The following is a 27,685-nucleotide window of genomic DNA, read 5'->3' as shown; positions in this document are numbered from 1 at the left end:
TACAGGACGCGTTTGTAGATGTCCGACGTTGTTTCCATAGTGAGCTAAGTTAACAATATATCATCATACATAAACATTTAACGGGAGTAAATACTTGACTTATGTAAACTGTGTTCGTTATTCTCCCGTCCAGGAGAGAAGCTTTAAAAGGAGACTAAATGGAGTCTCTGTGAAAGTTCAATTGGGTACTTTAATTAAAAAAGGCGCGGGTTGGTCACAAGCATGATATTGTTCAGTCAGACAAACGGCTGTGATCCGCTCCTCGTTAGGGAAGCCAAGAGTTGGATCTCTCCTCCGGTGCTGTTATATATCCTCTGCTGGCTCCTCCCCGCCTGCCGGCTCGCCTCGTCTCCAATGTCCGTTGTTGCATTTAAACAGAGGATTGGCTCCTTTCACATCCAATATATGCTCAACACGCCTTTTCTCCTCATATTCTCTTTCATCACTTTTCATTTAACACATTCTAAACGCGGTAATCAATACTCTAAAAAATACTTCTCGGCTCGTTTGGATTCCGGATGTTGTCACATGCTACTCTCGTCTGTAAACAATAATGTATTCAAATAAACTGTACCTTCATTTAATATTCAGCATGGTAGTATCTCGACATCTATAGTTGTAGTGTTAAATCAGTAGGCTTCGGTTTGCACCACTCCATATAATTTCGCTACTAAATTCACCTCTTTAGGAAATCGTATATTAGCCACATGCTACATGCGTAGATGAAGGATTTTCAGAATAAAAGCTTAACTGCTTGTGCACAAGAATTTCTGGTTTTTCAGTATATAAAGAGCATTAAAACTAACGGCATGTTTAAACTACATTTCCCCATTAAAACATTGATTTTAATTTCTAACACTTATTGAATAAAGTTTGCTATATTCACCAACTAGTTAGGCAATATTATTCCGTGCATGTGTTAAAAACCTTATTTCCATTTGATTCATTGGATTACTCGCGTGAATGTTTAGCACGTAAATGCTTTCGATTTTAAAACCGTCCGACCTCGACTACAAAACCATCAACCAGTTGCATAGGATTAAAAAATGTCAACACTCACTCACCCCGTCTTAAACATTCCCAAAGAAGTGCCTCCGTCTCTCGTTGTGCTGGATGAAGTCACTGGCGACGAGTAAACCCAAAATAGTCCCAAACAGGCGCAGAGGCATTTTTCTTTTCTACTAGTTGTCCGAGTTCGGGGCCGGCAAATGCTGCCGCCATCTTGCTCAGCTCAGCTCTGTGCTGAGCTCTGAGAGCGGGAAAGACGGACTGCCCTCCCCTGCCCTCTGCTGGCGCGTGCTGTGCATTACAACCAATGTCGTCCCTGTCAAAACTCCGTGTCAGTGTAATAGAATGAAACGCATCTATGATTTGGCGCACAGTCTGTGACGTCACGGTATTGAAAATCATACCGACGGTATTTCGAAATACCCTGGTATACCGTAATACCGTCATACCGCCCAAGCCTAATATATATATATATATATATAATGTATACATTTTTTACCAATGTTGTTCAGCTGCCTGATTATGGAAAAATAAATGATTATGGCAAAACTTAACTTAAATAATAATCACTATTATGGGTCCATAAAACATTTGTTCAGCACTTTTGAATGCATACAGTATATTAATTCCAAGTCAAGTGCATTTTCTTTTGTCTGTAGGATAATTACAACAAAGTGCATTCAGAACTAAGCCAAGGTGCTTTAAAACTGCATAAACATCTAGGCCAGTAGTCCTACACCAAAATAGTGTAAATAAAGACTGTAACAGCCAGGCCTTCAACAACAACAAATGCACCTATAAGTGCATGCATACAAATGTGCAAACTGGATAAATCCACATGAATGTAACTATTGACAAATGAAATTACAATTGAATTTCAAGAATCTGTAAATAAGGCTGTCTGTCCTCATAAGCAAAGTAGTAAACATTGTATAAAGATACATAAAGTGAAAACTGGATACAAAATCCACAATCAATTACAAATTAAATTACAATTTCAAGAATCTGCAAATAAGGTGGTCTGTCCTCATGAGCAATGTAAACAACATTGTATCATTTAGATACCGAAAGTACAATATATTGAACACTGCGCTGCTGTCATTTCCCCCTAATGATAACCTGAGATGGTGAATTATAACTCACAATGAAAATTGTTCAGGAAAGTGGGTAGAGAGTAGACATGTAGAACTAGATAAGCTTATGATAAGCAAGCCTTGTCTACTTATTAAGGAAAAGTGGGAGGTTATTTTTAATGAACAGTAGCTTCTCTGCTTTATCAGCCATAAGTCTGCTCCTCTTCTCATCAAGCACATGAGAGGCAGCGCTGAACAGTCTCTCGCTGTCAGTGCTTGTTAGAGATGTCCCGATCCGATCATGTGATCGGGGATCGGAGCCGATCACGTGATTTTCAAAAGATCGGAATCGGGAGCAAAAAATCGGGGATCGGGATTTTATTTTATTTTTTTATTTTATTTTTTTAATTTTGTATTCAATGTTGCAAAACAAAAATGACCATGTTCAAGTCTTAAAGTCATTCTCAGGCTTTAGTTTTGGTTTCAAATTACACAACATCATGTATGTGTTGCTTCTTTGGGGCTTGTTTTCATAGACCTGGTTGCTTATTTCTCTCAAATCTGGCAACAGAGTGGGCAGGGCGCAGTGTCTAATTGTAGCAATAAGCTAACGAGCACTGATAAGCTTTATTTTGTTTTGATCCAATGCTGCACAACTGAACTGATCCAATGCTGCTGTGAAAGAAAGAAGCTATATCCATGTTGGATAGAATATCCAATTTAAATAAAAAAATAACCTTAAGGGACAACTTGAATGCTTTTTTTCACCTTAATGCATTGCATAAAGATCGGATCGGGAAAAATCGGTATCGGCAAATTGTCAAAATCAAATGACCGGAATCGGATCGGGAGCAAAAAAAAGGTGATCGGGACATCCCTAGTGCTTGTGATTTGATCTTACTCCGCATATTTGGTCGCGCGCCGTGCTTGTCGCCGCGTTTTGATTACGTCATCACAACAACACGTTAGCTTACCAACGTAACCCTGTTCTCTGACATTCGGTGATATTTTTTCGGTGATAGAGCACTTTCGGCCGAAAGGGCCTTTTTAACCATTTTCGGCCGACAATTTTCGGCGGCCGAATATTCGGTGCATGCCTATTAATTTTGTTCAAAATGTGTTTAGTTAATTTAACAGGGCTCGACAGTAACGGTTGCCAGGTTGCCATTGTCAACCACTTCTTGGCCTTTGGTTGCCATCAGTGGCAACCAGTTTTTAACATAAACACAAATGCAATGTAATAAAGAAACAAGCACAGCAAACAGCTAAATGTGCACCCCAAAATAGATAAATGTAAATTATTTGTTGTATTAAGAGTGATATTTAATTATTGTTGTGACCAGTCGGAACCTGATACTTAAGTTGCACATGCATTGGTGTGATTACGGAGCCAGAAAGTGATGCACGTTTACTCGCGTGCGCGGTGCGCCGTGTGTTTGTTTTACAAAAAATGGCGAAGCAAATTAAGTCGTTTGACTGTGGGGTAAAATGTTCGGCCAACCCGTCCACATCTCAAACGAATGTTCAAAGTGATTCAACTGATAAAGCGCAAGGTGAATCCAAACGAAAAGCAAAAATGAATGTTGTCCATTCACTTCCGGTAAAAGTTCCTTCAAAAATAAGAGGCCCGATCTTATTACTAAAAAAATAAAAGTGCAGAACAAAACTTTACCATAGGAAAATATTGGCATACAAATATAATCACTTCTATAAAAAGGTAACATATTTTAAATATAGTTAGACATATTAAAGGTAATTTACAGTATTAATAATTAATATCTAATTCTTAACTGTGAATGGTTTTCATTTATTTAACATTAGAAATGTATTAGTCTGGCCAATGATAGAACCACAATCCAAGACTTCAATGCTGAAGGGCCTCTGGATCTATGGTGTGGGTCATCACAAAGGTCAAGAAAACCCACATTTGAAAGGAAGACAACGGATGACCAAGAAACTAGTGATTTGCTCAATTCATTTTTGGGGGATCTGTGAAGAACAGCTGCACTACTGGCGTTTTGTATACCAGCAATTGAGGGTGGACAAGTTTACTACCACTTTAGTTTCAAATAATTGTGTTAACTACTTATTGTAAAGCATTTGAACATTATTTTGTGTCACATGTTCACTATTAAGTTGATGTATAACTGTATAGTATCTTAATTATTTAAAATATAAGGTGACTAAAAATGGCAACCGTATTTTCAGTTTTGGCAACCAAAAGCTGATGCCTGGTTGCCAGCCTGGCAACCACTTTTAAAAGTTAGTGTTGAGCCCTGTTTAATAATATATGTATTTTTGAATCAATTATTCATCTTTATTGTCTTCATTGTTAGTTTCCACATGCCTAAAACAACCTCAAGCTAAAGTCTAAAAGTTGATGGCTAAATAAGAGCGTTTGAGAAATTGTGCAAGGCATACAGTAATAGTCCGAATAGTCGATTAATCGTTTCATTAATCGATAGATTAATCGATTATCAAATTAGTCGTTTGTTGCAGCCCTAGAACATAACCAATCAATTACCATAGCCAATAACAAATAAATGTAACTTTTATTATTGTTGTTCATTTATATCTTATTTTACCTAGTTAACATTTATTTATTTATGCATATTTTTGTATCTCTCCAACTTTAAACGATATTTTTGGTTTACTGTCCTGTAGTATACATAGGAATGATTTCAAACCTGTTTTTATTCATCCTAATAATTATAAAGGAGTGCCTTGGAAATATGTGTTTGCATAATTTGTAAACACATATTTGTTTGAGACCCACTGAGATAACTTAGACTAAGATTAACTATCTAAACCAGGGGTCGGCAACCTTTTTGATATGAAGTGCCATTTAAAATTTGTTTTGTTATCAGCGTGCCAACGATCGAGAATTATCAACGGGGGGGGGGGGGGGTAGAGGAGCTTGACGCTCGTGAACTATCAGCAGGAGGGCGGGGGGAGCCTCGCTGCGGGGAAGCAGTGTGTGGACCTGTCAGCGCAACTTACATGATGTCGAATTTAACAAACACATTTAAATAATTGGTTTAAACGGCATAATAATAAGGACGATCGTCCGTTCTGTGATTCTCCAGAACACACATGTTATGATATTAGGGTCATGCAGAGTGAGATGAGATCGCTGTCCCTTTTACAGTGATGCAAATTAGTCGCTTTTCAGCGCCTCCCGCTTTTTTACCGCTGATTTGGGTGACTTGTGTAATTCGTGGAGAACCGAAGAGTTTTCGTTTGGGGGGGGGGGGGGGGGTCCGTCCGTCCGACTGACGGACGGACAACTTCTCACTTCAAAAAAGAAGAAGAAATCTAGATCGCAAAATAATTAAACAAGCGAGTGCCTGTTTTTCCTGGCCAAGGACAGGTTCATTGAACACAACACAACACGAGCGTCTCGTCTCGTCTCGTGTGGAAGGTGTAACGGAGAGCATCGGAACGCTGCTCCAGCTCTTCAAATATTGCAGTACCCATAAGGAGCCGTACACATGCCGCAGTGTTTGCTAGTCTGTGTCTTTAGTTGTAAGCACAGTGGCGATCTGTTGTTATTAGCATCTGGTTAGCTAGCTATGCTAACGAATTTAAAGAGCTTTTCTTCAACCAGGTGGAAGAGAGCTCTCTCCTGAGAGGCTCAAATAACCTCAGCTCAGTGAGGTTAAGGCACACCTTGATATGATCATTATAGTTATTAATGAGACATTAGAGACTCAATTATTAACAGGTATAAAATACTATATGAAAGTAACAAAAAGAAGTTGTTAAAAATAACAAGAATAGAGTTTGAAAGGGGAGTGATTTGTAAAATATCCAAAAAGAAAAGTCTGTCATTGTCAGATGGTATATTACGCTGTTTTTTTTCTGCTTCGAATAGTTCTCTCTTTTTTCACCATACCTGTGTTTGCATCACTGCTTTTAAGAGAGAGAGAAAGAGGGGTGTGGCTTGTGCATGTGTGTTTTTTTGGATGGTAGAGCGACAGTGAGGGAACGTGTGTATGTTTCTGGAAGTGAAACGAGGCAGCAGAAAAACAGAGGTCTGTGATGTATTTTGTGAAACAGAAGAACAGCTAAATAAATGCAACGGCCTCCTAAGAAGAGCTCGCGTCTCTCCAGTCATTTAAGCTAAAGTGGGTTATTGAACCTGAAGCTCTGGCTGCGGTCTCGTTCAGGATCCGAAAATACAATTTAAATATTTTGCACACTTATTCCACTTATTCCTAGTGTGCCACTGGTTACGGTGCCGCGTGCCAATGCTGGCACGCGTGCCAGGGGTTGCCGACCCCTGATCTAAACACTCAGAGAGTGCGTTACCTCACTGAGCCTCTCAGTCTGACAGGAGAGAGCTCTCCTCCACCCTGGTTGTAGAAACATCTGCTTCTTATATCCGTTAGCGCAGCTTGCACCAGATTCTAATAACAACAGCGCCAGTACCGTTGCACCCTCTCTCTCTCTCCCTCGCTCGCTCCCACGCTCGCACTTTGTCTGTGAGCTGCGGGCACTTGATAAGCCAACATCCCCCACTTTCATCACTTACAGCGCCCATTGTACAGGGAAAAGGAAAAGTGTAACCGGGGTGAAAAGGGTGTTACATTTACTTAAAGGGGACCTATCATGCAAAATGCACTTTTGTACGTCTTTTATACATGAATATGTGTCCCCGGTGTTCCAGGGAACTCACCAAGTGTGAGAAAACACACCCCTCTCTATTTTCCTCCATACCCAAATCTCTAAAAAAGGGGCTGCAACGGATCTGATAAAAACTGATCCAGATTTGAACACTGTCCTGACGTCAGGACGGTGGCGCTACGGCTATTGGGCCAACTCTCCACCTATCAGGGGAATGTGGGGTTGGGCCACGGCCAGCCATTGCCGCTCGAAAGCGCTGGAGACGTGGTAGTATATATGCTAGGTCTGTAAGTGGCGCTGTATTCTGCCACAAAAGCAGCGAAGAAGACTTCCTGCGCATGGTTGCCATGGTTGTCCTTCTTTTTTCCCTTCCCAGAGCTACCAGCGCAGCGCCCCCCAGATCTGGTGCCCTAGGCCAGGGGTTCCCAAAGTGGGGTCGCGAGACCCTGAGTGGGGGTCGCGAGATGATTACAAAAAAAAATGGAAAATTAAAAAAAATTAAATTATTAAAACAAATTGATTAATTTAATTGGGAACCCCTGCCCTAGGCGACCGCCTATGCCAAAAATCGGCCCTGCCGTTACATACAGTGGCAATGTCTTTAGGCAAGATTTAGCAAAAGTACACCTTCATTGAACATACAGTAAAACAAATACTACAAATCCACATAACAAACATTCAAAAATGAAAAAGGGTCGCCACTTATTATTATTTTAATTAAAAAAATGTAAAAAAAAAAAAATACAAATATAGCGCTGCCGCTATTTGTATATAGGGGAAACACTGCTAGTGTATTTTGATATCATGTTGAATTTAAGGGCCAAGGTACAAGTAAAAACGGTCGGTTTTTACATTTTGCTTCGGAAGAAATTAAGACTTTCTGTTGTCCGTATATCAACAGGGAGCTATGTCTACCATTTTGGAGAAAGGTTAGCAAAGTAGTGTGTTTTTGTTAAGGGTTACCTGGGTCCAACTTGCATTGAGGGAGTAACGAGCTGATTGGCTGATGCAGAGTGTGTGCACATGCTGGAGTGCATGGTCCAACCATGCCCTAGATGTAGGTAACACCTAGCACGGTAGGCGAGTACCAGTGTCTTGAAGCGGAGTTGTGTAGTTCAGGAGAACTTTGGTAGGTTGAAGACCAGTCGAGCTGCTGCATTCTGAATTAGCTGCAGAGGTCAGATGGCACTTGCATGTAGACCAGCCATTAGGGAGTTGAAGTAATCAAGGTGTGAGATGACAAGAGCAGACCAGAACCTCTGTTGTCTTCTGGGTCAGTAGGAGACATATCCTCCTGATCTTGTAGAGAGTGTATAACTGAAGGAGCAGTTCTTTTAGCAACAACGTTAGCAGGGAAGGACAATTGGTCCCCCATTAGAAAAACCCGGATTCCTTCCACTGTGAGTTGGGGAAACAACAGAGGTGCTGATGCTAATCGAAAGGTCATGGGCGGTAGAGTCATTAATTGGAAGGAAGAGCAGTTATGTCTTGTTTATAGTGGTGCACGATAATTATCGGTCCAATATTAGGAATTATGACATATTAATAGCCCCGATAATATACAATATACAGTGTTTCCCCTAGGTTTACTGCCTTGGCAGGGTGCTGCTCGGGTACCCCAATTTTTTTTTCGGGGAACCCAGATTTTTTTAATCCTCTGGAGTAGAGAGAGGAGCTGTGGATTATTGTTATTGATATCATACAGTAACAAAGTATTTGTACATTAAAAAGTAATAAAGTACAGTGTTACACTGTACTTTATTACTTTAATTCAAACTGTATTCCCTTCTTATCATGTAGCCTACACTTCTTCCTTTCATTGATACATTTAAATCACCTGACTACAGCATATAACATACCTGCTGCAACCCTGTGCTGCTGCTGCTTCTCTCTGCCTCATCCTCTATTGCTGGAGGCAGTTCCACCTCATCTGATCTCTGATATGAAAGCAATCGTGTTATGATCATATTGAGCTATTGGTGCGAGTCTAACATTAAACAAGCAGTCTGCTTGTCATACATTGCTGACGATACATTTTAAGTGGCAATTTTTTGAGTCACAGCCGCTAAATGCCGGTAACATCAAGCTAGCAAATCCTGCATTAGCCTCCCATCAACAAGTGACAGAACATCCAATTATCCTGAGCTAATTTACTGAATAAACCAACTCACATCTCCTGTCTTTTTTTTCACCCAACTCATTAGACTATTCTTCTGCTGGTGTTTGATTGTTGTTTTCTGTCAAATTCAATACTGAAATTCAAAACCGCGGTACCTGCTCACCATCTGTGAGCTATTTTTAGAATGCGCACGCTACGTTCGTTGTCGCGTTCGCGCGCGTCCACCTGGGCAGGCTGTGTGTGTCCTTCTCCCGTGACGATAACGGCTTGCGGTTAAAAAATAATAATAAACGAATTTGAAACTGGGGACACACATAAACGGGCAGACAGCAGAGCTGTTGTTCTCCTCCTTTCCTCCGCTCTTGTCTCTGATTGTGAGTTTGTGCATTCGCGTGTGTGTGTGTGGGGGGGGAGCGGAGCCCCGCCCTTCAGAAACAGAGCGAAGGGAGAATGTGAATACGCAAGGCTGTGGACACTGAAACATGCACATTGGATAAATAACATAGGCGTTTAGTTTATTTAATAAAAGAGCACATGTTCAATGTGAAAAGTGACCGTAGATAGATTACTTCAGTTGCAATTTGGTGCTATATATATGTATTTATTTTTAAATAATAAAAAATAAAAATGTAAATAAAAAAAAACAACAAAAAAAACCACCTTGAATTTCAGGCAGGGCGCGGGGCTCCGTTGGCAGGGCGCAGCGCCCCGCCAAGACAATGGTAGGGGAAACACTGATATATTTTTGGGGTAAAAAAAAAAAAAAAGATACTGCGGTGTGGATGGATTGGGATGAGGGGCGCTTGTTTTTCACTCGGCTCCTCCCGTTTTGCCAGTACTGTGGTGGTTTAGGAAGAGGGGAGTTTTTCACAAATCCAGCGCTCCCTAACTCATGCCTGGCTGTGACGTAAATGGTGTGCGGCCGTGAAGCCAGGACAGTAAACAAACATGTTGTCGGTAGTATGGGACTATTTCAAAGTTTCAGAGTTAGATAGTTCGCTTGCTATTTGTATTAACAAATGCAATGCAGAAGTTCCACAAGGAGAGAAAAAGGCAACGAGCTATAATACTTCCAACCTGATTAGTCACCTGAAACATCAACATCGCTACGATGGTGTGTTAAAAGCGTACGAAGACGCCTGCACTGCTAAACTAGCGGCGAATCCAAAGCCAGCTGCAAAGGCACCGGGGCTTTTACCTATCGACGAGGCTTTTGAAAAAGGCAAGAATTTTGCCAGAGACAACCCCAGGGCTAAAACGAGGAAAAAACTACAGGTACATTTAATATATATATATATATATGAAAAATATTTTATATATAAAAACGGAGAGTAGATTACAAACACATACACTTTACCGCTTTTCGGCAAGATGACATAAATCCCCAGAAGTCTAAATGAGCCCTGAGCGAAAAAATGCTAACGCACTTAGCACAGAACTCTAGGTATAAATCGATTGATATACTTATCGGATCTGCACAAACAAGCTTTGCTAGCAAGCTGAGATTCCACAGATTCTAGAAATATAAGTATCATCACTGAGCGATCAGAACTCAGGGCAAGCAAAACCAGACAACACACGACGTAGCTTTATGTAGCAAAAAAAATTAAATATGCTTACCTTTTGCTGTTATTCTGATCAAAAGTTGTGTTCAATGGCATTAAAACGAGAAACACGGCTGAAGGTTAATCCATAGGTTAATCCAATGTGTCTGTCACTTTGAACAAATTATTGATAAACAATTTTTACGTCAATAACTTGAGTTTTACTATTAGCTGCTAATGATAGCTTCCAGAGTGTATGACGGCTTCCTATTTTGGGTATTCTGGCTACGCGTCACTCTCACTCCTTATTTGGTAACGTGTGTATGTGGAACTTCCCCTCCATTCCATTGGCTCTAACGGTTAAAAAATAGATGGCAATCATCAAAATCGACCAAGTGGGGACAGAGATAGGTAAAATCCTCCCAAATGACCCCAAAGGTGTTTTTTTGTGCTAAATCTTTCTAAAAATATAAAATGTCACTTGTTTAGCATCAATCTTGATACAGGGTAATTATTGTTTTGTTATAGTTTGGATTCCTAAAGCTTTTAGTCTACTAACCCATCATTCAAGGGTGGTTTTCACTATAAGTAATGTTTTATTTTTTGGACGGACACAATAATTTGATTTTTTTTTTACTATGTTCAATCTGAATTTACTTAAAAATAAAAAAAAATCTATATTGATTCTGACTCTTCTACATCCAACTCACAGGTGTATCATTGCTTTGAGAGAAAAGATTATTAATTTACCCCTTTTTAGAAGTGAAGATATGGTCATTTGTTCTGAGAATGTCTTTTTTTAGCCTGAGACCTGCAACACAGGCTCGGGTTAAGAAGGAGCAAAAAACGGTAATGGGGTAATGAAAAACAAATGATAGCAACGAAAGTGAAAATAGAGAGTTTGTAGGAAGTGAAGAGTAGTAGTCCTTCCAGCGCCCCCCTCCCTCCATGGTTAGGGCTACCCCCTGACTACATGTGTTGCTCCCTAACCAAAACATTGCTTTGCATTTTTGGTTCCCAGCCAAGGAGCCTGGGGGCAAGGTCCCACACAGTTTGTATGTCCCCATTGAGTTGGCAACCTCGCTCAAATGAATGAGAGAAATAATTGAAGTTCTCTACATAACTATGTATCAGCTTATGTAAAAAAGGTCAACGTGCAGAAAAACCTGGTGGTTATTCCCTGTTTTTGTCCCTCAAGTGCATAAATACAATACATTACTATTTGAAAGTTTCCAGTGGTTTTCTTTGGCATTGTATTGCAAGAGAGACCCAACCGCTGTAGGCCTAGATCAGGGGTCTCCAACCTTTCTTCATCTGAGAGCTACTTTGAAAAAATGAAAGTGGCCAAGAGCTACTTGCATCACATCGCTTACATTTATTCACATAGCACTCATCAGTTGAATTAAACTACCTTTCTACGTGTGAAATTGCAATACTCAAATACTCGTCCCTTTTATAGATACTGTCTTTTTACGTTAGTGAGCCGGATCATTTGGCTCGGCTCTCTTAAAGCGCCAGCTGTTTCGGCTCCCAAACGGCTCTTCATGTTACTTCTTGCAACGGTCTTCTGTTAACAAAAGGACAATGAATGTCCTGAATGTGGCATCACAAACAAGACTTGAGTCTGAACACAGCAGACAACAGGAGTATTTACAACAGCATATAAAAACAAAAATACTGCATGTAGGTAGGGATGGGTATCGTTAAGGTTTTAACGGTACTACTACTTTTATCGATACCGCTTATCGGTCCGGTCTTTTAACGGTACTCTTATCGGTTCTTTTGGAGAAAAAAACAAGGTAAACTAACTAAACAAATTGTGAACAAAACTAACATTGCTTTTTATTTAAATTAAACACATAACAGTGTTTCCCACAGATCTGAAATATACTTGGGCGGGTGGTGGCGCAGCAAAAAAAAAGAAAAAAAAGTTTTAAAAACATTTTTATTTATTGACTTTTCATTCCTGTATAATCATTTTGCGCAGAGATGGCACTGTTTGTCAGAGCACTTCTTCCTTCTGGGTTTCATGAAGAACAGCTCCAAAGCCTGTGTGTATGGGAACGCCTCTGGTGCTGGTCCATTAACTGCCAGTGTTCCCCACAGATCTGAAATATACTTGGGGGGGTGGTGGTAGTGGGGGGGTGGGGGATTGAGGTGACGTGACGTGCAACAACATTAACCTTTCTGTTGGTCGCTTGTTAGCAGACCCTTCACGCGATGGCAGAGCAGGGCCCATAGTGATAGCCCTATAGTTTAAATCTACTACCCACACATGAACATATGGAAATGGATTACCATTTAAAAAAGTTAATGTATTTGTAAATGTATTTAGGAACCTATCCATGTGATTTTAAGTGGGGGTCCGGGGGCATGCCCCCCCGGTAAGATATATATAGTAAGATATATATATATTTTTTGAGTTAAATGAATCAATCTGGTGCATTTTGAGGGGAAAATAAAGAGAATAGATCTACGGAAACACCTATATTAAACAGAACTGTATAAATTTCAATAATCATAAAATCATAGCCATAACCAATAACATACCATTTCCAATATGAAAAAAACACTGAAACTTGTTTATTAACTTATTTTTGGTTCATTTATCGTTGTGAGTGTGTCTGTGCTCCTGAATCAGTCTCTCCTGTCTCTCCTCTCCCTCCTGCTCCTCTTTGAGGCAGCAGCAAAGACTAGTTTTCTCTCAACAAGTGTATCTTACCTTTTTTCACCTGGTTAACTTTTTATTTATTTATTCATGCATATTTTACTAATCACTTTACATTACATTACATTTCATTGAGCTGACGCTTTTATCCAAAGCGACTTATAATGACCAATTACAGGGACATTCTCCCTGGAGTAACTAAGGGCTAAGTGCCTTACTCAATGGCACACTAGTGGTGGTGTTCCTGGCAGGATTTGAACTCCCAGCCTTCCGATCTTCAGCCCACCTCACTATCCATTAGACCAATCGCTATCCTCTCAAATGTAAATATGTGTTTACATCAGTGGTCACCAACCTTTTTAAGCCCAAGATCACCGACCTCGGCCTAGGTGGAAGGCGAGATCTAGCTATTGCAGAATTGAGTGAAAAAGACGGCCCAGACAATGCTTCCAATTTGAGGCCTTTTATATAGGCTAATTGCATCTGAATTACTGTTACAATGAAGGCTCCATAATCTGCTCACGGCATATAGGCAGGGGTAAAGTACTATTGGGGGGCGGACCTCACCTCCTCTAGGGGGGTCCTCACCTTCTCTTAGGGGGTCCGGGGGGATGCTCCCCCGGAAGATTTTTTTTTAAATATTGAAGTAGAAAGCATCAATCTGGTGCACTTTGAGAGCAACATGAAGAGATCTATGGATACCTCTCTCAGCACCCATATGAAACAGAACTGTAAACAGATTTTCTTTTTCTTTATTGAGATTTTACAGATCACTACCCTTTTAAACTGTATTCTTGTTTTACTGACATATAGTAGGCTATTTCATACCTGTTTTTCATCTATTCTCTTTTTGTTTGTATAACCAGGGGTGCACATAACTGGTACGCAGGTACGCATGAGCGGCAACAATCCGAAATGCGTACCGTCTCTTGTGTCACAAAGCGCATTTGCGTACCGACGTACTTGTGAAGCTTTTCCAGAAGGCGGTTAGATCACCGGACGACAGAGTCGGTCTCCGTGTGCACAGACAGAGCTGCTGTTAACGTTGGTCTGTACAACGTGTGCACAGACAGAGCTGCTGTTAACGTTGGTCTGTACAACGGAATTGTGCCAAAACTACGCCAACCGGCTGTGGAGGGAGATTCCCCCCCTTCACTGGAGAACTGCGCTAAAACAGCTGATCACAACGGTCACACTCTGTGGTCACAGAGTACTAGCCCCCCCCCCCCCCCCCCCCCCGTCGACTTTCCTGAAGTACTCCCCCCGTTGACGTTCGTGATACAGAGGGCTTCATCAAATAACTTTGAGTGGAGCCAGAAGTTGGAGTACCAAACACTGACTCCAGGTACTCATCTGAGTACCTCACTGAGAAAGTTATGTGCACCCCTGTGTATAACTATAATGATCATATAAAGGTGTGCTGCGGAAATAATCTTTTGAATAATTTGTGACAAAACCGTTCTAAACACTCAGAGTCCTTTAGCTCACCTGAGCCCCTCAGTCTGACAGGAGAGGACTCTCTTCCAGCTTGTTGTGGAAACAGCTCCTTATGTCCGTTAGTTAGTTAGTGCAACTAGCTAACCAGATGCTCACATCACGGTGACCGCTAGCACCGGTCCCTCTCTCTCCCTCTCTCTCTATCACACTAAATGCGCTATTGCCACACACACAGACACAGAGCCGAGCTTGAATGACACAAGCACACGTGTATTTCCATGCAACTCTCTGATTGGTGTGGTGTCTTGCCTCTGTTGCGTTCACTGAACACGGGAAATTACAGTCCTGCCGTTGTCTCTTGTGTCATGATGAGGTTCACGTAAAGCACGGTTAATGTATTATATTATTGAGGTGTCTCAAATATACGTCAATCAAGTAGCACCTGCTAACGGGGTGGTGGATGATAGGTTTACATCTAAAAAAGTATTTTTCAAACATTATTATTTTAATTTTAATTTTCTTTCTTTTGTTACTTTTTTTTTTTAACGGTCCGATCTACCCGCACCACACTCGCGATCGACCGGTCGATCGCGATCGACTGGTTGGCAACCACTGGTTTACATAAATGGTGACCACACCGTTTGAGACCCACTGAGAACTAAGTTAACTAGGGATGTCCCGATCACCTTTTTTTGCTCCCGATCCGATTCCGATCATTTGATTTTGACAATTTGCCGATACCGATTTTTCCCGATCCGATCTTTATGCAATGCATTAAGAGAAAAAAAAGAAAAAAAGCATTCAAGTGGTCCCTTAAGGTTATTTTTTTTAATTTAAATTGGATATTCTATCCAACATGGATATAGCTTCTTTCTTTCACAGCAGCATTGGATCAGTTCAGTTGTGCAGCATTGGATCAAAACAAAATAAAGCTTTCAGTACTCATTAGCTTACTGCTACAATTAGATACTGCGCCCTTCCCACTCTGTTGCCAGATTTGAGAATAATAAGCAACCAGGTCTATGAAAACAAGCCCCAAAGAAGCAACACATACATGATGTTCTGTAATTTGAAACCAAAACTAAGGCCTCAGAATGACTTTAAGACTTGAACATGGTCATTTTTGTTTTGTAACATTGAATACAAAATGTAAAAAAAAAGTATTTAAAAAGAAGAAAAAAGAAATCCCGATCCCCGCTTTTTTCCCTCCCGATTCCGATCTTTTGAAAATCACGTGATCGGCTCCGATCCCCGATCACGTGATCAGATCGGGACATCTCTAAAGTTAACTATCTAAAAACTCAAGAGTCCTTTACCTCACCTGAGCTGAGGTTATCCCGAGCTTGAATGACACACAGAGACCAATCAAGGGCTTTGATTTATGATCTGTATGACAGTTGCCACTTCGGCAGGCCACATCATGTAGACAGCCAGTCACCCTGTGTGAGGCAGGCCACTTAGAAGTCCTATCGGTGAAACCGAAAACTTGTTGCATTTCACGAGCATATTAAACTGACGTTATATTAACCTCCGCTACACAGTGTCTTTTGCTTTAATAAAAAATGTTGATCACAAAAAAAAAGGACCATTTTGCGATTTGGCGAATCTTAGTCTGCTGTTGACTCGTGCATGAGGACGAGTCTGCTGGATCTCTGGATCTGCTGCTATATGGTTACGGCCCTGAGTCCGCACGAGTCTTCTGTGTTTTGCACAGCGAGTCAGGATTTGCGAATCTGAGTCTGTGAAGTTCCGCTGACTAACTCGTAGGCTTCTGGTCTCTCTCGATCATTGTCCTGGATTCACGGATCCCGCGATTTTGATTAAGTCCATTATGTTTCCGGCTCTAAATGAAGTTTCACTGTAGACTTCTAACAATTGTTATGTTGTGCAACAGTCTCCTGCGTGTAATAGCTGCATTTCCAATAAGGATCTTAATTGGCAAAACGTTTATTTTGAACATAGCACACAAAAAGAAATAAACAATGACAAATGGTAGAAAATTGCAAAAAAATATTAAAACAACTATATACTTATAATGCAAAACACTTATTTTTTTAAATGCACACAAAAAAAATCAAGCATATCTTCACCAATGATAAAATAACTATGAAAAATAAAGAATTAATTCAAATGAACATATATACATATTTGGGTCCCCCCCCCCCTATTTTCTCATGGACTGCGTAATCATTGCAATACTGGTGTTTATATGTGTTAAATGTGTGTAAAGTCGTGTCTTTTGCTTTAATAAAACATGTTGATCACAAAAAAAGGATCATTTTGCAAATCTCAGTCTGCTGTTGACACCTGCATGACGACGTCTGCCGGATCTCTGGATCTGCTGCTATACGGTTACGGCTCTGAGTCCACACGAGTCTGCTATGTTTTGCACAGTGAGTCAGGATTTGCGAATCTCTGAGTCTGCTGTTGACTCGTGCACTCCCGCGGCTCTGAGTCGCCACGAGTCTGCAGGAAGTTTCACTGATCCGCGTCCCCTCCCCTGAGCCAAACGATAACTTCTGGAAGCTATCCTACTTGCTAAAGAGTAGGCAGATGGACTGTGGTACGTTGTAATTTTATTTGACATGTTATAAAGAGAGTAGCGAGTGACGCAATGTATAGTTTTAATTTGTACGTCACACCAGGTGTAGGACTCAAAGGACTCGGGTTAATGAAGAGGGGAGACTCGTCACGACCAGCTCATTTCTAGGATCCGGGTTAATGATCCGGATGAATCAGGACTCGCCCATCTCTACAGAGCAAGGGAGCGAGGGATCATTGTCCACAAGTTAATCGATCGCAGATGGCGTTGTGGTCACGGACGAATATTTAAAAAAAACAAAAAAAACTAAATGGGTCACGAAATATACTTGGGCGGCCGTTAGTATACCTGGGCGGCCCGCCCAAGTATAGTCTATGTGTGGGAAACCCTGCATAATATTTCACATCAAAAGAAAGAACAATGTAACAGAATAGCTGAAAATTTAACAAAATAAATAACTCAGTTACCTCTAATCATTAACCCATGTTTGTATAATGTAGTTAACTCCGTGTGTTGCTGCTAGCATACATAACACCTGACGTGGATACGTTACTCGTGGATGGGGCTACAGAACTACTAGAAAGACAGTGGAACCCGGTGCATTTCTCCGTCTGAACTTGGTGCACTTTTGCTAAATGTTTAGACAAATTGCTCGTGTTACCGCCCTTACATGCTAAACTCTTATTGCACTTTTGGTAACGAGCATTGTCCTCATCGAGACGGGTAAAGTTTAACCACACCTCGGAGCGCGTTCTCTCCGCCATCTCCTCCGTGTGTGTGTGTGGGTGTGTGTGTGTGTGTGTTGCGGCATGTAGCAGCTGCGTGTGTGTAAACTGCCCCACCCCCCCTCGCAAGCAGGCGGGGGACAGAGACCTCTCGTCTGGATTGGAAAGATCGAAAATACTAAAGACGCATTTTGCAGTCTTTTTGTGTATTAGAAACTGAGTTGGCCATACTAAAACTGCAATATAATGTTTTTGTAGCAATAATACATATGTTTTACATGTCTCCTGTACCGATAAAAAGACCGTTAACATCGGAGCTTAACGGTACCACGGCCTTTAATAATTCAGCCCCGGGGCCCATTTAATACCGGGGCTCGGTACCCATCCCTACATGTGGGTGCGTACTTATTCTCTGTCTTACTGTTACGTAAATCCCAAGAATGTATGAGATTAAGTTAGCTTCATCATATCTCAATCAGTGATTAAGTGAATAATAATGTTTCTATCAGGTCACTATCAGCCTGTCACTCAATATTTTCAGGGAGGGGTTTGGAGGAACGGAGAGGAGACGGTGATCGCGGAAGCTTTCCTCCTGCCTTCACAAACTTTACACATGTATTTATCAACTGCAAATAGCAAGAGGACATTCTTACTCTGCAATCCAAGACTTGATTAAATCCACCAAAACCCTGACTTGGTGCTAACGCGAGTATTTTTTAAATCATAAATCCATGTGTGTCTCTAAGCCGCAGCGACACTGACTGATTCAGGTGCATTTATTTCCGTCTGATTTTTTTCTGTGAACCGTGAGCTACTGAAAAGCTGATGAAGAACTTTGGTTCCCCTGCACCATTTTAAAACTCGGCTGGGTGACATGCTGTTTGATACTCATGGTACCTGTCACTGTAAATAGAGTTTGTAAACTGTACCCTGTAATTTATGTTGTATGCCGTCCTTATTTTTGTTCTGTTTTTATGTTACATGTGTACCAATGTGCTGCAGGTCACCCTTGAAAAAGAGATATTTTTATCTCAAGGGGCTTTCACCTGGTTAAATAAAGGCTACGAAGAGTTTTAGTGGACAGGTCCAGTTTAAGTGTTCACATTCCTCTTACATGTAATGAAGGCAACCTCTAGCAGCACCTTTTACTGTCAATGCTCCGCGTATTGAAAACAACTTCTGCCCCGACTAACTCACAGACTGTGATCAGTTACCTGCCGCAAAGTTAGGGATGCATATCGTTGACTTTTTTACGATACCGATACCACTGAACGATACTCGATCGATACATATCGTGATACTGTCATGTTTCATAAGGGAAACATTTAAGGGTTTTCTTCAACCTTTTAGTACTGAACAAACAATGAAAAACACGTTTGACAACACAGGCTTGAAGACTGTACATTCCTGTACTCTGATTTTATGTGACAGTAGCAAATGTTTTGAGAGGTTGGATGTGTTGCCATCATCTTACAACTGGTTTCCTCTCTGTGCCCTTTTCTTTAGTGCAGCCATCGGCAATGAGCTAGAGCAGCGGTTTTCAAAGTGTGAGGCGCGCCTCCCCTGGGGGGCGCCAGAGAGCTTCAGGGGAGGCGCAGCGTGAGACACAAAAGAACGAGAAAAAGACGAGTAAAGTGACAATTGCCCACTTGTGGCTGTCTGTGGAGACAAAAAGGCTGTAAAAGTGCTGATTCCCTTCACCTCCACCTACCTGTGTGAGTGCAGGTTTTCCGCATTGACTTTGATCAAAAGCAAGTACCGGTAAAGGCTGCAGCCAGAGTGTGATCTGCGTTTATTCCTGTGTGCATCAAAGACGCAGACTCATTGTTCCCACTAAAGTAGGAGTGAGTGTAATAAGGAGGCAAAGTTGACGTTCAGTGTGTTGCCGGGAGCATATAAGGATTTATCCACCATGTTGAAAATGTTAAAAAAAATATGTCTTGTGAACACGGCGTGCGGAAAGATACGGGTCGTGCTGCAGCTAGATGTGCCTGTCCTCTGTAAGAAGGTGTCGGCGACTGACATGCAAGGAAGAACGGCTGTCCACAGGCTGTTCCAACTTTAACAACTGTATTAACTTCCAGGGTAGTGAATTGAACATGCAATTGTCATTGGGTGTGTGGTATATTTTCATGCACGGACACGCATGTTACACAACACACAAACTGAACAACACTCAATTTTCCGATCGCTACAAGTGTCCTTGCGATCTTGTTATAATAAAAAGTGCACGTTACTGATGCAATATGGTTGAGACCATTCGGGCTTATTCTAGAGGGGTGCAAGGAATAGTCCAAGTAGTGGGGGAGTTTTATACAATATGTTTAAAACATAAAAATAAAAAGGTTTAAAAAAGTTATTGTTTAATGTTTGAAGGAGGTGACGCTACTCAGCCAATCAAATCGGTGCAGTCAGCACGATAGATTCACACACACACACACACACACACACACACACACACACACACACACACACACACACACACACACACACACACACACACACACACACACACACACACACACACACACGAGGAGAGAAACAGTCGGAGTAATTTCAAATGGCGGAAGGTAGACAGCGAAAACAGAGCATTTAATTACATTTTCCTGCATTATAGCAACAATAATAAAAGCAATAATAATTGGGAGGAGGGGGGGGCGCGGCTGTTATGTTCTCTGAGGGGAGGCTCACCTACCCACACTTTGAAAACCCCTGAGTTAGAGAGAGACAGAGTTAAAAGTGGGGCTGCAGGCTGACATGCTTAACTAACAATAATGCTTAATTTATTATATCAAAAACAATGCCTGTCTATCTAGCATAACATCCCAATAAGCTGCTAGCAACTGCAAAACACTAGTGCTAGCTAATGTTTTGCAAAATGTTAAAAGTGAGGCTATTACAGTAGACCTAACGTTAGTCTAGTAGCCTCACTTCTAATATGTTGCTAAACATTTGCTAGATACATGTTGGCTAGCTAATGAGCTTCACATATCAACCTGAAAAACTGCGAGGCTCCACTTGCAGCCCTCCCCCTCCGCACCACATTGACACTACAGTAATAGCCTATCACAGGGTTCCCGCGGGGTCTTAAAAAGTCTTAAATTTGATAATCTGAATTTAAAGCCTTAAAAAGGTCTTAAATATGACCAAAAAAATAAGAAAGATCTTAAATACGATTTGGAAGGTCTTAAAAAGGATCGGATTTGAAAGGTACTTCTGTGTTGGGATCGTGTCTAAATGGGTTTTGGGGGAAATGTCCGGGCTGCAAAGTAACCAGTACGGTAATAGCCTTTCAGTTCCCCCCAACAATTTGTATTGAATTAAATCAACATGGAACCAGTAATCAATAACTTTGTTTCCCCCGGCCCCTTATTGGAGAACACCCAGCTAGTAACCTAGCAACCAAGCTTCAGCTAGCGGCAGTTAGAAACTCATGTATCTTCGAATCTACTTACAAATGAATATGGGGAAGTGTAGGTTCAACCGTATTTGGTTGGAAAACATCTCATTTAGTGCTTGGTTGAAACCAGTGGAGGGGGACGTGTTTGAAGCCCGCTGCACCTTTTGCAAAGGAAATTAGCGTTTGTTTTGCTAATGTAGCGTTAGCTAGTGCAGCAGCTCCCGCAACAACACTGGGGGACCTCCGGGCGACGTTTGGGTCTACGTCAACCCTAAAAGCGGAAGTGCTGTAGACGCTAAATACCGTAGCTAAACACCAATCATACAACAGCAACGATGAAAGATTGTAGCCAAGGCAGCAGAGCTCTGAATATAGCTCTTGTCACTCTCTCTCACACACACACACACACACACACACACACACACACACACACACACACACACACACACACACACACACACACACACACACACACACACACACACACACACACACACACACACACACACACACACACACACACACACACACACACACACGGAGGGGGGCCTCATCTTGCGGAGGGTGCCTCAACTGAGCCGAAAATGTGGCGCACCTATGCAGCGCAATTAGTGTAGCGCGGCACGGTTTCGCCGCTGCGAAGTCCCCCCCCGTCGACGCTCGCGAAACAGAGGGCCTCATCATATAACTTTTCGTGGGGCCTCATGTTGGCCAGGGACTAGCAAAACGAACACCATTTTATGTGTTTTTTTGGAAGTTTTCTTTCCATTGAAAGAACACATGGAAGTAAAATAGACCAAAATAACAATGTATAGCACATGAAAAAACGATCTTTTAGCCTGTAATGCCTTAAACGGTAACTTCATAATTTTGATTGTTGGCTGCTCATTTAATAACTATTAATTGTGAAATACCAAAGAAGGCCATTGTCTCTGTGTTAACTGATTATTTTGTAGAATTCTGCTGAGTATTAAACAATTGTGTGAGGGTATTAAAATAAATTGGTCAGTAAGTCAGAGATGTGCAACTATATTTAACTTTTTGTTTTACATTTTTTTTAAATAAATGATTATGGGAAGTGTCCTTTTTCTCACTTGAGCTCCCGCCCCCGAAAATGTCTGTGCACGTCCCTGCTTGTCAGCATAGGTCGGCATTGCTGTACAGAGTCGACAAAAGACCTTGTTTGTATTGGCATCATATTGAAGCCAACTCCATCGATCAAGCCAGTGTGGCTGAAACTTTCTCTCCCTCTTTTATTTGAAGATTGTTTTTTGCCCTGCGATTGGCCGGTTACCGCTGGTATAAAAAACATTTTGGCGAATGGCGAGAAAGTGTAGTGAAGGAGCGCGCTCCCGCACGGGGGCCTGCTCACGCTGCGCTCCGCAGCAAACAGCTGTTTCCTTTTCACCCAACAATGATTACCACCTCACGAAACGTTATGTTGTAGCTTTAATAAACAAAACACTTTAACAAAATTGCTTGTCAAAATACCAATACCACAGGACCATTCTTTTTTTTAAAGCAATATTTTGTGTGGCCCGAGCGGGCAAGTGGAAAATACGTTATGCTGGCCCGGGGTGTCTAAATAGTGCTTCCGGGCCAGCGGGCCATTTATAATGTCGAGCCCTGACATACAGTGGGGCAAAAAAGTATTTAGTCAGCCACCAATTGTGCAAGTTCTCCCACTTAAAAAGATGAGAGAGGCCTGTAATTGTCATCCTAGGTATACCTCAACTATAAGAGACAAAATGAGAAAAAAAAATCCAGAAAATCACATTGTCTGATTTTTAAAGAATTTATTTGCAAATTATGGTGGAAAATAAGTATTTGGTCACCTACAAACAAACAAGATTTCTGGCTCTCACAGACCTGTAACTTCTTCTTTAAGAGCCTCCTCTGTCCTCCACTTGTTAACTGTATTAATGGCACCTGTTTGAACTTGTTATCAGTATAAACGGCACCTGTCCACAACCTCAAACAGTCACACTCCAAACTCCACTATGGCCAAGACCAAAGAGCTGTCAAAGGACACCAGAAACAACATTTTAGACCTGCACCAGGCTGGGAAGACTGAATCTGCAATAGGTAAGCAGCTTGGGGTGAAGAAATCAACTGTGGGAGCAATTATTCGAAAATGGAAGACATACAAGACCACTGATAATCTCCCTCGATCTGGGGCTCCACGCAAGATCTCACCCCGTGGGGTCAAAATGATCACAAGAACGGTGAGCAAAAATCCCAGAACCACACGGGGGGACCTAGTCAATGACCTGCAGAGAGCTGGGACCAAAGTAACAAAGGCTACCATCAGTAACACACTACGCCGCCAGGGACTCAAATCCTGCAGTGCCAGACGTGTCCCCCTGCTTAAGCCAGTACATGTCCAGGCCCGTCTGAAGTTTGCTAGAGAGCATTTAGATGATCCAGAAGAGGATTGGGAGAATGTCATATGGTCAGATGAAACCAAAAGAGAACTTTTTGGTAAAAACTCAACTAGACGTGTTTGGAGGAGAAAGAATGCTGAGTTGCATCCAAAGAACACCATACCTACTGTGAAACATGGGAGTGGAAACATCATGCTTTGGGGCTGTTTTTCTGCAGAGGGACCAGGACGACTGATCCGTGTAAAGGAAAGCATGAATGGGGCCATGTATCTTGAAATTTTGAGTGACAACCTCCTTCCATCAGCAAGAGCATTGAAGATGAAACATTGCTGGGTTCTTTCAGCATGACAATGATCCCAAACACACCGCCCGGGCAACGAAGGAGTGGCTTCGCAAGAAGCATTTCAAGGTCCTGGAGTGGCCTAGCCAGTCTCCAGATCTCAACCCCATAGAAAATCTTTGGAGGGAGTTGAAAGTCCGTGTTGCCCAGCGACAGCCCCAAAACATCACTGCTCTAGAGGAGATCTGCATGGAGGAATGGGCCAAAATACCAGCAACAGTGTGTGAAAACCTTGTGAAGACTTACAGAAAACGTTTGACCTCTGTCATTGCCAACAAAGGGTATATAACAAAGTATTGAGATGAACTTTTGTTATTGACCAAATACTTATTTTTCACCATAATTTGCAAATAAATTCTTTAAAAATCAGACAATGTGATTTTCTGGATTTTTTTCTTTCTCATTTTGTCTCTCATAGTTGAGGTATGCCTAGGATGAAAATTACAGGCCTCTCATCTTTTTAAGTGGGAGAACCTGCACAATTGGTGGCTGACTAAATACTTTTTTGCCCCACTGTGTGTGGCCTGTTGACTAATATACTCTCACACCAAACGCAAACATTGCCATCCCCCAACTGGACAAGCCCATATAAATGTAATTGTTTAGTCAAAAATGGTTTTCCCGACAGCCCTAACACACACACACACACACACACACACACACACACACACACACACACACACACACACACACACCATTTTTCTAGCTGTCTTAGTTGCTTAATCTCAAACTAATCATGGCTTCCCCAGGCTCTGAGCATTATGCCCACACCTTTGAATGGTGTGACACTAATGTTCCTCTTCCACCCAGCAGGAACCCTGAATGCCACTCTCTCTTGTCACACTTGTCTTGTTTGTCAGTCAGTATGCACTTATTATCCAGCAGCATCTTGTTGCTGTGTCTTCTGCTGCAAGGACGAGGCCCCAATGCAGTTCCAGTGATCTGGTTGGCTCACTATCCGATAACCAGAAATGTTCCTGACCATTTCGACTGAGGAGTAGTGTCAGCTGAAGAGTAGTTCAAGAATACACAGATACTTATAGCGGATGCATTGCTGAACAATAGATTTAATGGGTTATTTGTGACAATGGCCATGTCTGGTTTTGGATAGAATCAACAAAAAACTATTCAGTTAATTTGTATCAGTCTTTTTGGATTTATAATGCCGGGAAAGCAATGTTTAAGGCTAGCCTGATGTTACCTCCGACTTTAAAGAGGCACACAGCAAGTTATAGAGCTTAAGATAGACCCTCCAGAAAAACGCGGGCAAAAATCCTTGATTATGCGGGCTAAATTCCTTGATTATGCGGGCTAAATTCCTTGATTATGCGGGCTAAATTCCTTGATTATGCGGGCTAAAATCCTTGATTATGCGATTAAACATGCGGGGGTTTTATGTGATTTTATGCGGTGAAATTGCGGGAAGTTGCGAAATATGCGGAAAGTTGCGAAATATGCTAAATATGCGGGGAAAAAGAATTAAAATAAAATAAAATATTGGGCCGTCTTATTTATTCTCTCTCACACACAACCTGCCACTAACGTTAACCCCCTTTACTATTCAATTAAACAAATTCAATGTTTATTTATTGTAAAAGCAATTGGGCTATTTTAATCACACACACACACACACACACACACACACACACACACACACACACACACACACACACACACACACACACACACACACTTCTTCTCATTCTGTTTTCATTTACTCGTTCGTTATCTGACCAGCTTCAATCTTGTAGGCTACTCACTTCGTTTCTTGTAGCCCTCGAAAGGGTTTTGGATGTTGATGCCTTGTTGAACGTGAGTTGTTTGGCTTTCTTGTCCGCAGCAGCAGAAAGCATTTTCGAATGTTTGAATGAATCAAAGTGGGTCGTCACCGTCGATTTTCTCTTATGCTCCAACACACAGCTGCACGGGGGGCAGAATAGTTTCCCCCCACTTTTTGCCCGGTCTTTAGTAGAAATGTTCGTCGGTAAATGAGATGGATTAGATTTTTTCATCTTGGTGTTTTCTCTATCGTGTGAGCTCCACACGTTCACTCTATACAGTGTTGTTTACATTCTGTGATGCGCGAGCTGATGACGTCACGTCAAGACGAGTTAACTTTTTTTCTTCTCAATTTTGTGTGGAAAAATGCGGGGATTATGCGGCCTTTTGATAAATATGCGGCCTTTTAAAAATCTGCGCCATTTTGCTGATTATGCGGTAAATTCTGCGATCGCAGAATCGCGTTTTTCTGGAGGGTCTATTAAGATCATGTGTGTTAAATTGTGGGTTGAGCTGCCAGTGAACACATGGAAAAGGTACAGAAATGTGCATATTATGCTTGTGCAGGATTATTTGAAGGAACACAAATGTGGTGTTGCTCAAAAGAGTGAATGTTCCTAACTCATTTACAAAGTATTCCAGTGTAGCACTTAAGTTTATTTTGATCAGATCATATTATTATCTCTTTCTTCTCTCATAGATCTGGGGTCACTATCCTGGGATGATTTGGAGAATGACCTTCCCGATGAGTTGATCCCTAATGGAGGAGATCTGGGCCTGATGGGCGGGATGCCTTCAAATGTTGGAGCAGCACCTGGCCCCGGTGGAGCTTCTGGTGTACCGGACGCAGCTGCCAAGCACAAGCAGCTCTCAGAGCTCCTTCGAGCAGGAAGCAGTATCGGGGCCGCAGGGCTGAATTCAGCTAGCCCTCAAACAGGCGGTTTGGGTCCTCAGCTGGGGACACCAATGAGAAAGAGCCCCATTGGACAGGGTTCCCCCAACAACCACCCCTCTCCCCAGGCCCAAAAGGCAGGAACCCCAACAGGAGTAGGAGGACAGAATAACAACAATAGTCCTGCAACAATGGGCTTCAACCAGGCCATGATCAACAATAACCAGGGTCACGCCGGGCTCATGGCCCAGGGAGGGCAGTCCCAACCTGGGCAGGTGATGAATGGGGGTCTCGTGCCTGACGCTGGGAGAGGACGGGGGGCAGGGGTAGCAGGCATGCAGTACCAGGTGCAGAAAATGCAGGGAGCGGCTCCAGGACCAGGAGGAGCTGGAAGTGCGTTGGCAGAAACACTCACCCAGGGAGCACAGCCGATGGGGTCGCATCCCACCCTCAGTGCAGCCCAACAGGCGGCCAACATGACAAAGGTGAGTTGTATATCCTTTTACATACCTTTGTCAAAGACAACCTCTACAATTTGCTCTGGCTAAAGGATGTGTTCTCTGGTCCCGGTCACTGCTAACTCTGAACAGGATGTAGAACGCTGTGTGCTTCCTGTGATCATTCATGGTGTCACCACATTTGGACAAAAGGGCTTGTTGCTCTGCCTTTGACAGCTCTAGTCTTAAGGCAAACTGTCAAATCTAGGGTCATGCCAAATCGTCAACAATCTACCAAGCAATTATAGCTGTGCAATTAATCGTACTTTAATCGCAATTACGATTTTGGCCTGCCACAATTACAAAAACAACATCATCGAAAGAAACAATTATTTTGCTTTGCTAGGTTGTGACAGTGCACTGCAACATATTTGATCTAATTTATTTTAGTCTAATTTATTTGTATTTATCATATTTATATATGTTTAGTAGCTTGTGGAAGTGCGCTCCAAAATATTTGTTGATCTTGTTTATTGGTATTTATTATTGTGATATTATTTATTTAAATGTAGATATAAATGTATCATTTATTTAATTTATTTTTGTATTGGTTTTTCAGTTGAATTATACGTTCAGGGTAATCAACAGTTAAAAAGATACTGTTCAAATTATTATTTGTTTTAAAGTTCAATAAATGGGCGTTTTCAAAGT

The 27,685-nt window shown here is 41.8% G+C and overlaps 1 protein-coding gene across 3 annotated transcripts in view; it reads left to right on the top strand.

Annotated features, from left to right (window-relative positions):
* crebbpa (CREB binding lysine acetyltransferase a) overlaps positions 1-27,685 on the top strand; it is an 81,839-nt gene that overhangs the window by 11,170 nt on the left and 42,984 nt on the right. For all 3 annotated transcript variants that reach the window (XM_079670250.1, XM_079670249.1, XM_079670251.1), the window contains exon 2: positions 26,346-27,022. In XM_079670250.1, the coding sequence (XP_079526376.1) occupies positions 26,346-27,022 (677 nt within the window). The remainder of the gene's footprint in view (positions 1-26,345; positions 27,023-27,685) is intronic.

This window comes from Notothenia rossii (genome assembly GCF_949606895.1).
Source record: "Notothenia rossii genome assembly, chromosome: 1".
NCBI lineage: Eukaryota > Metazoa > Chordata > Actinopteri > Perciformes > Nototheniidae > Notothenia > Notothenia rossii.
The sequence above is the reverse complement of the archived record's forward strand: the minus strand, read 5'-3'. Positions and strand labels throughout refer to the sequence as shown.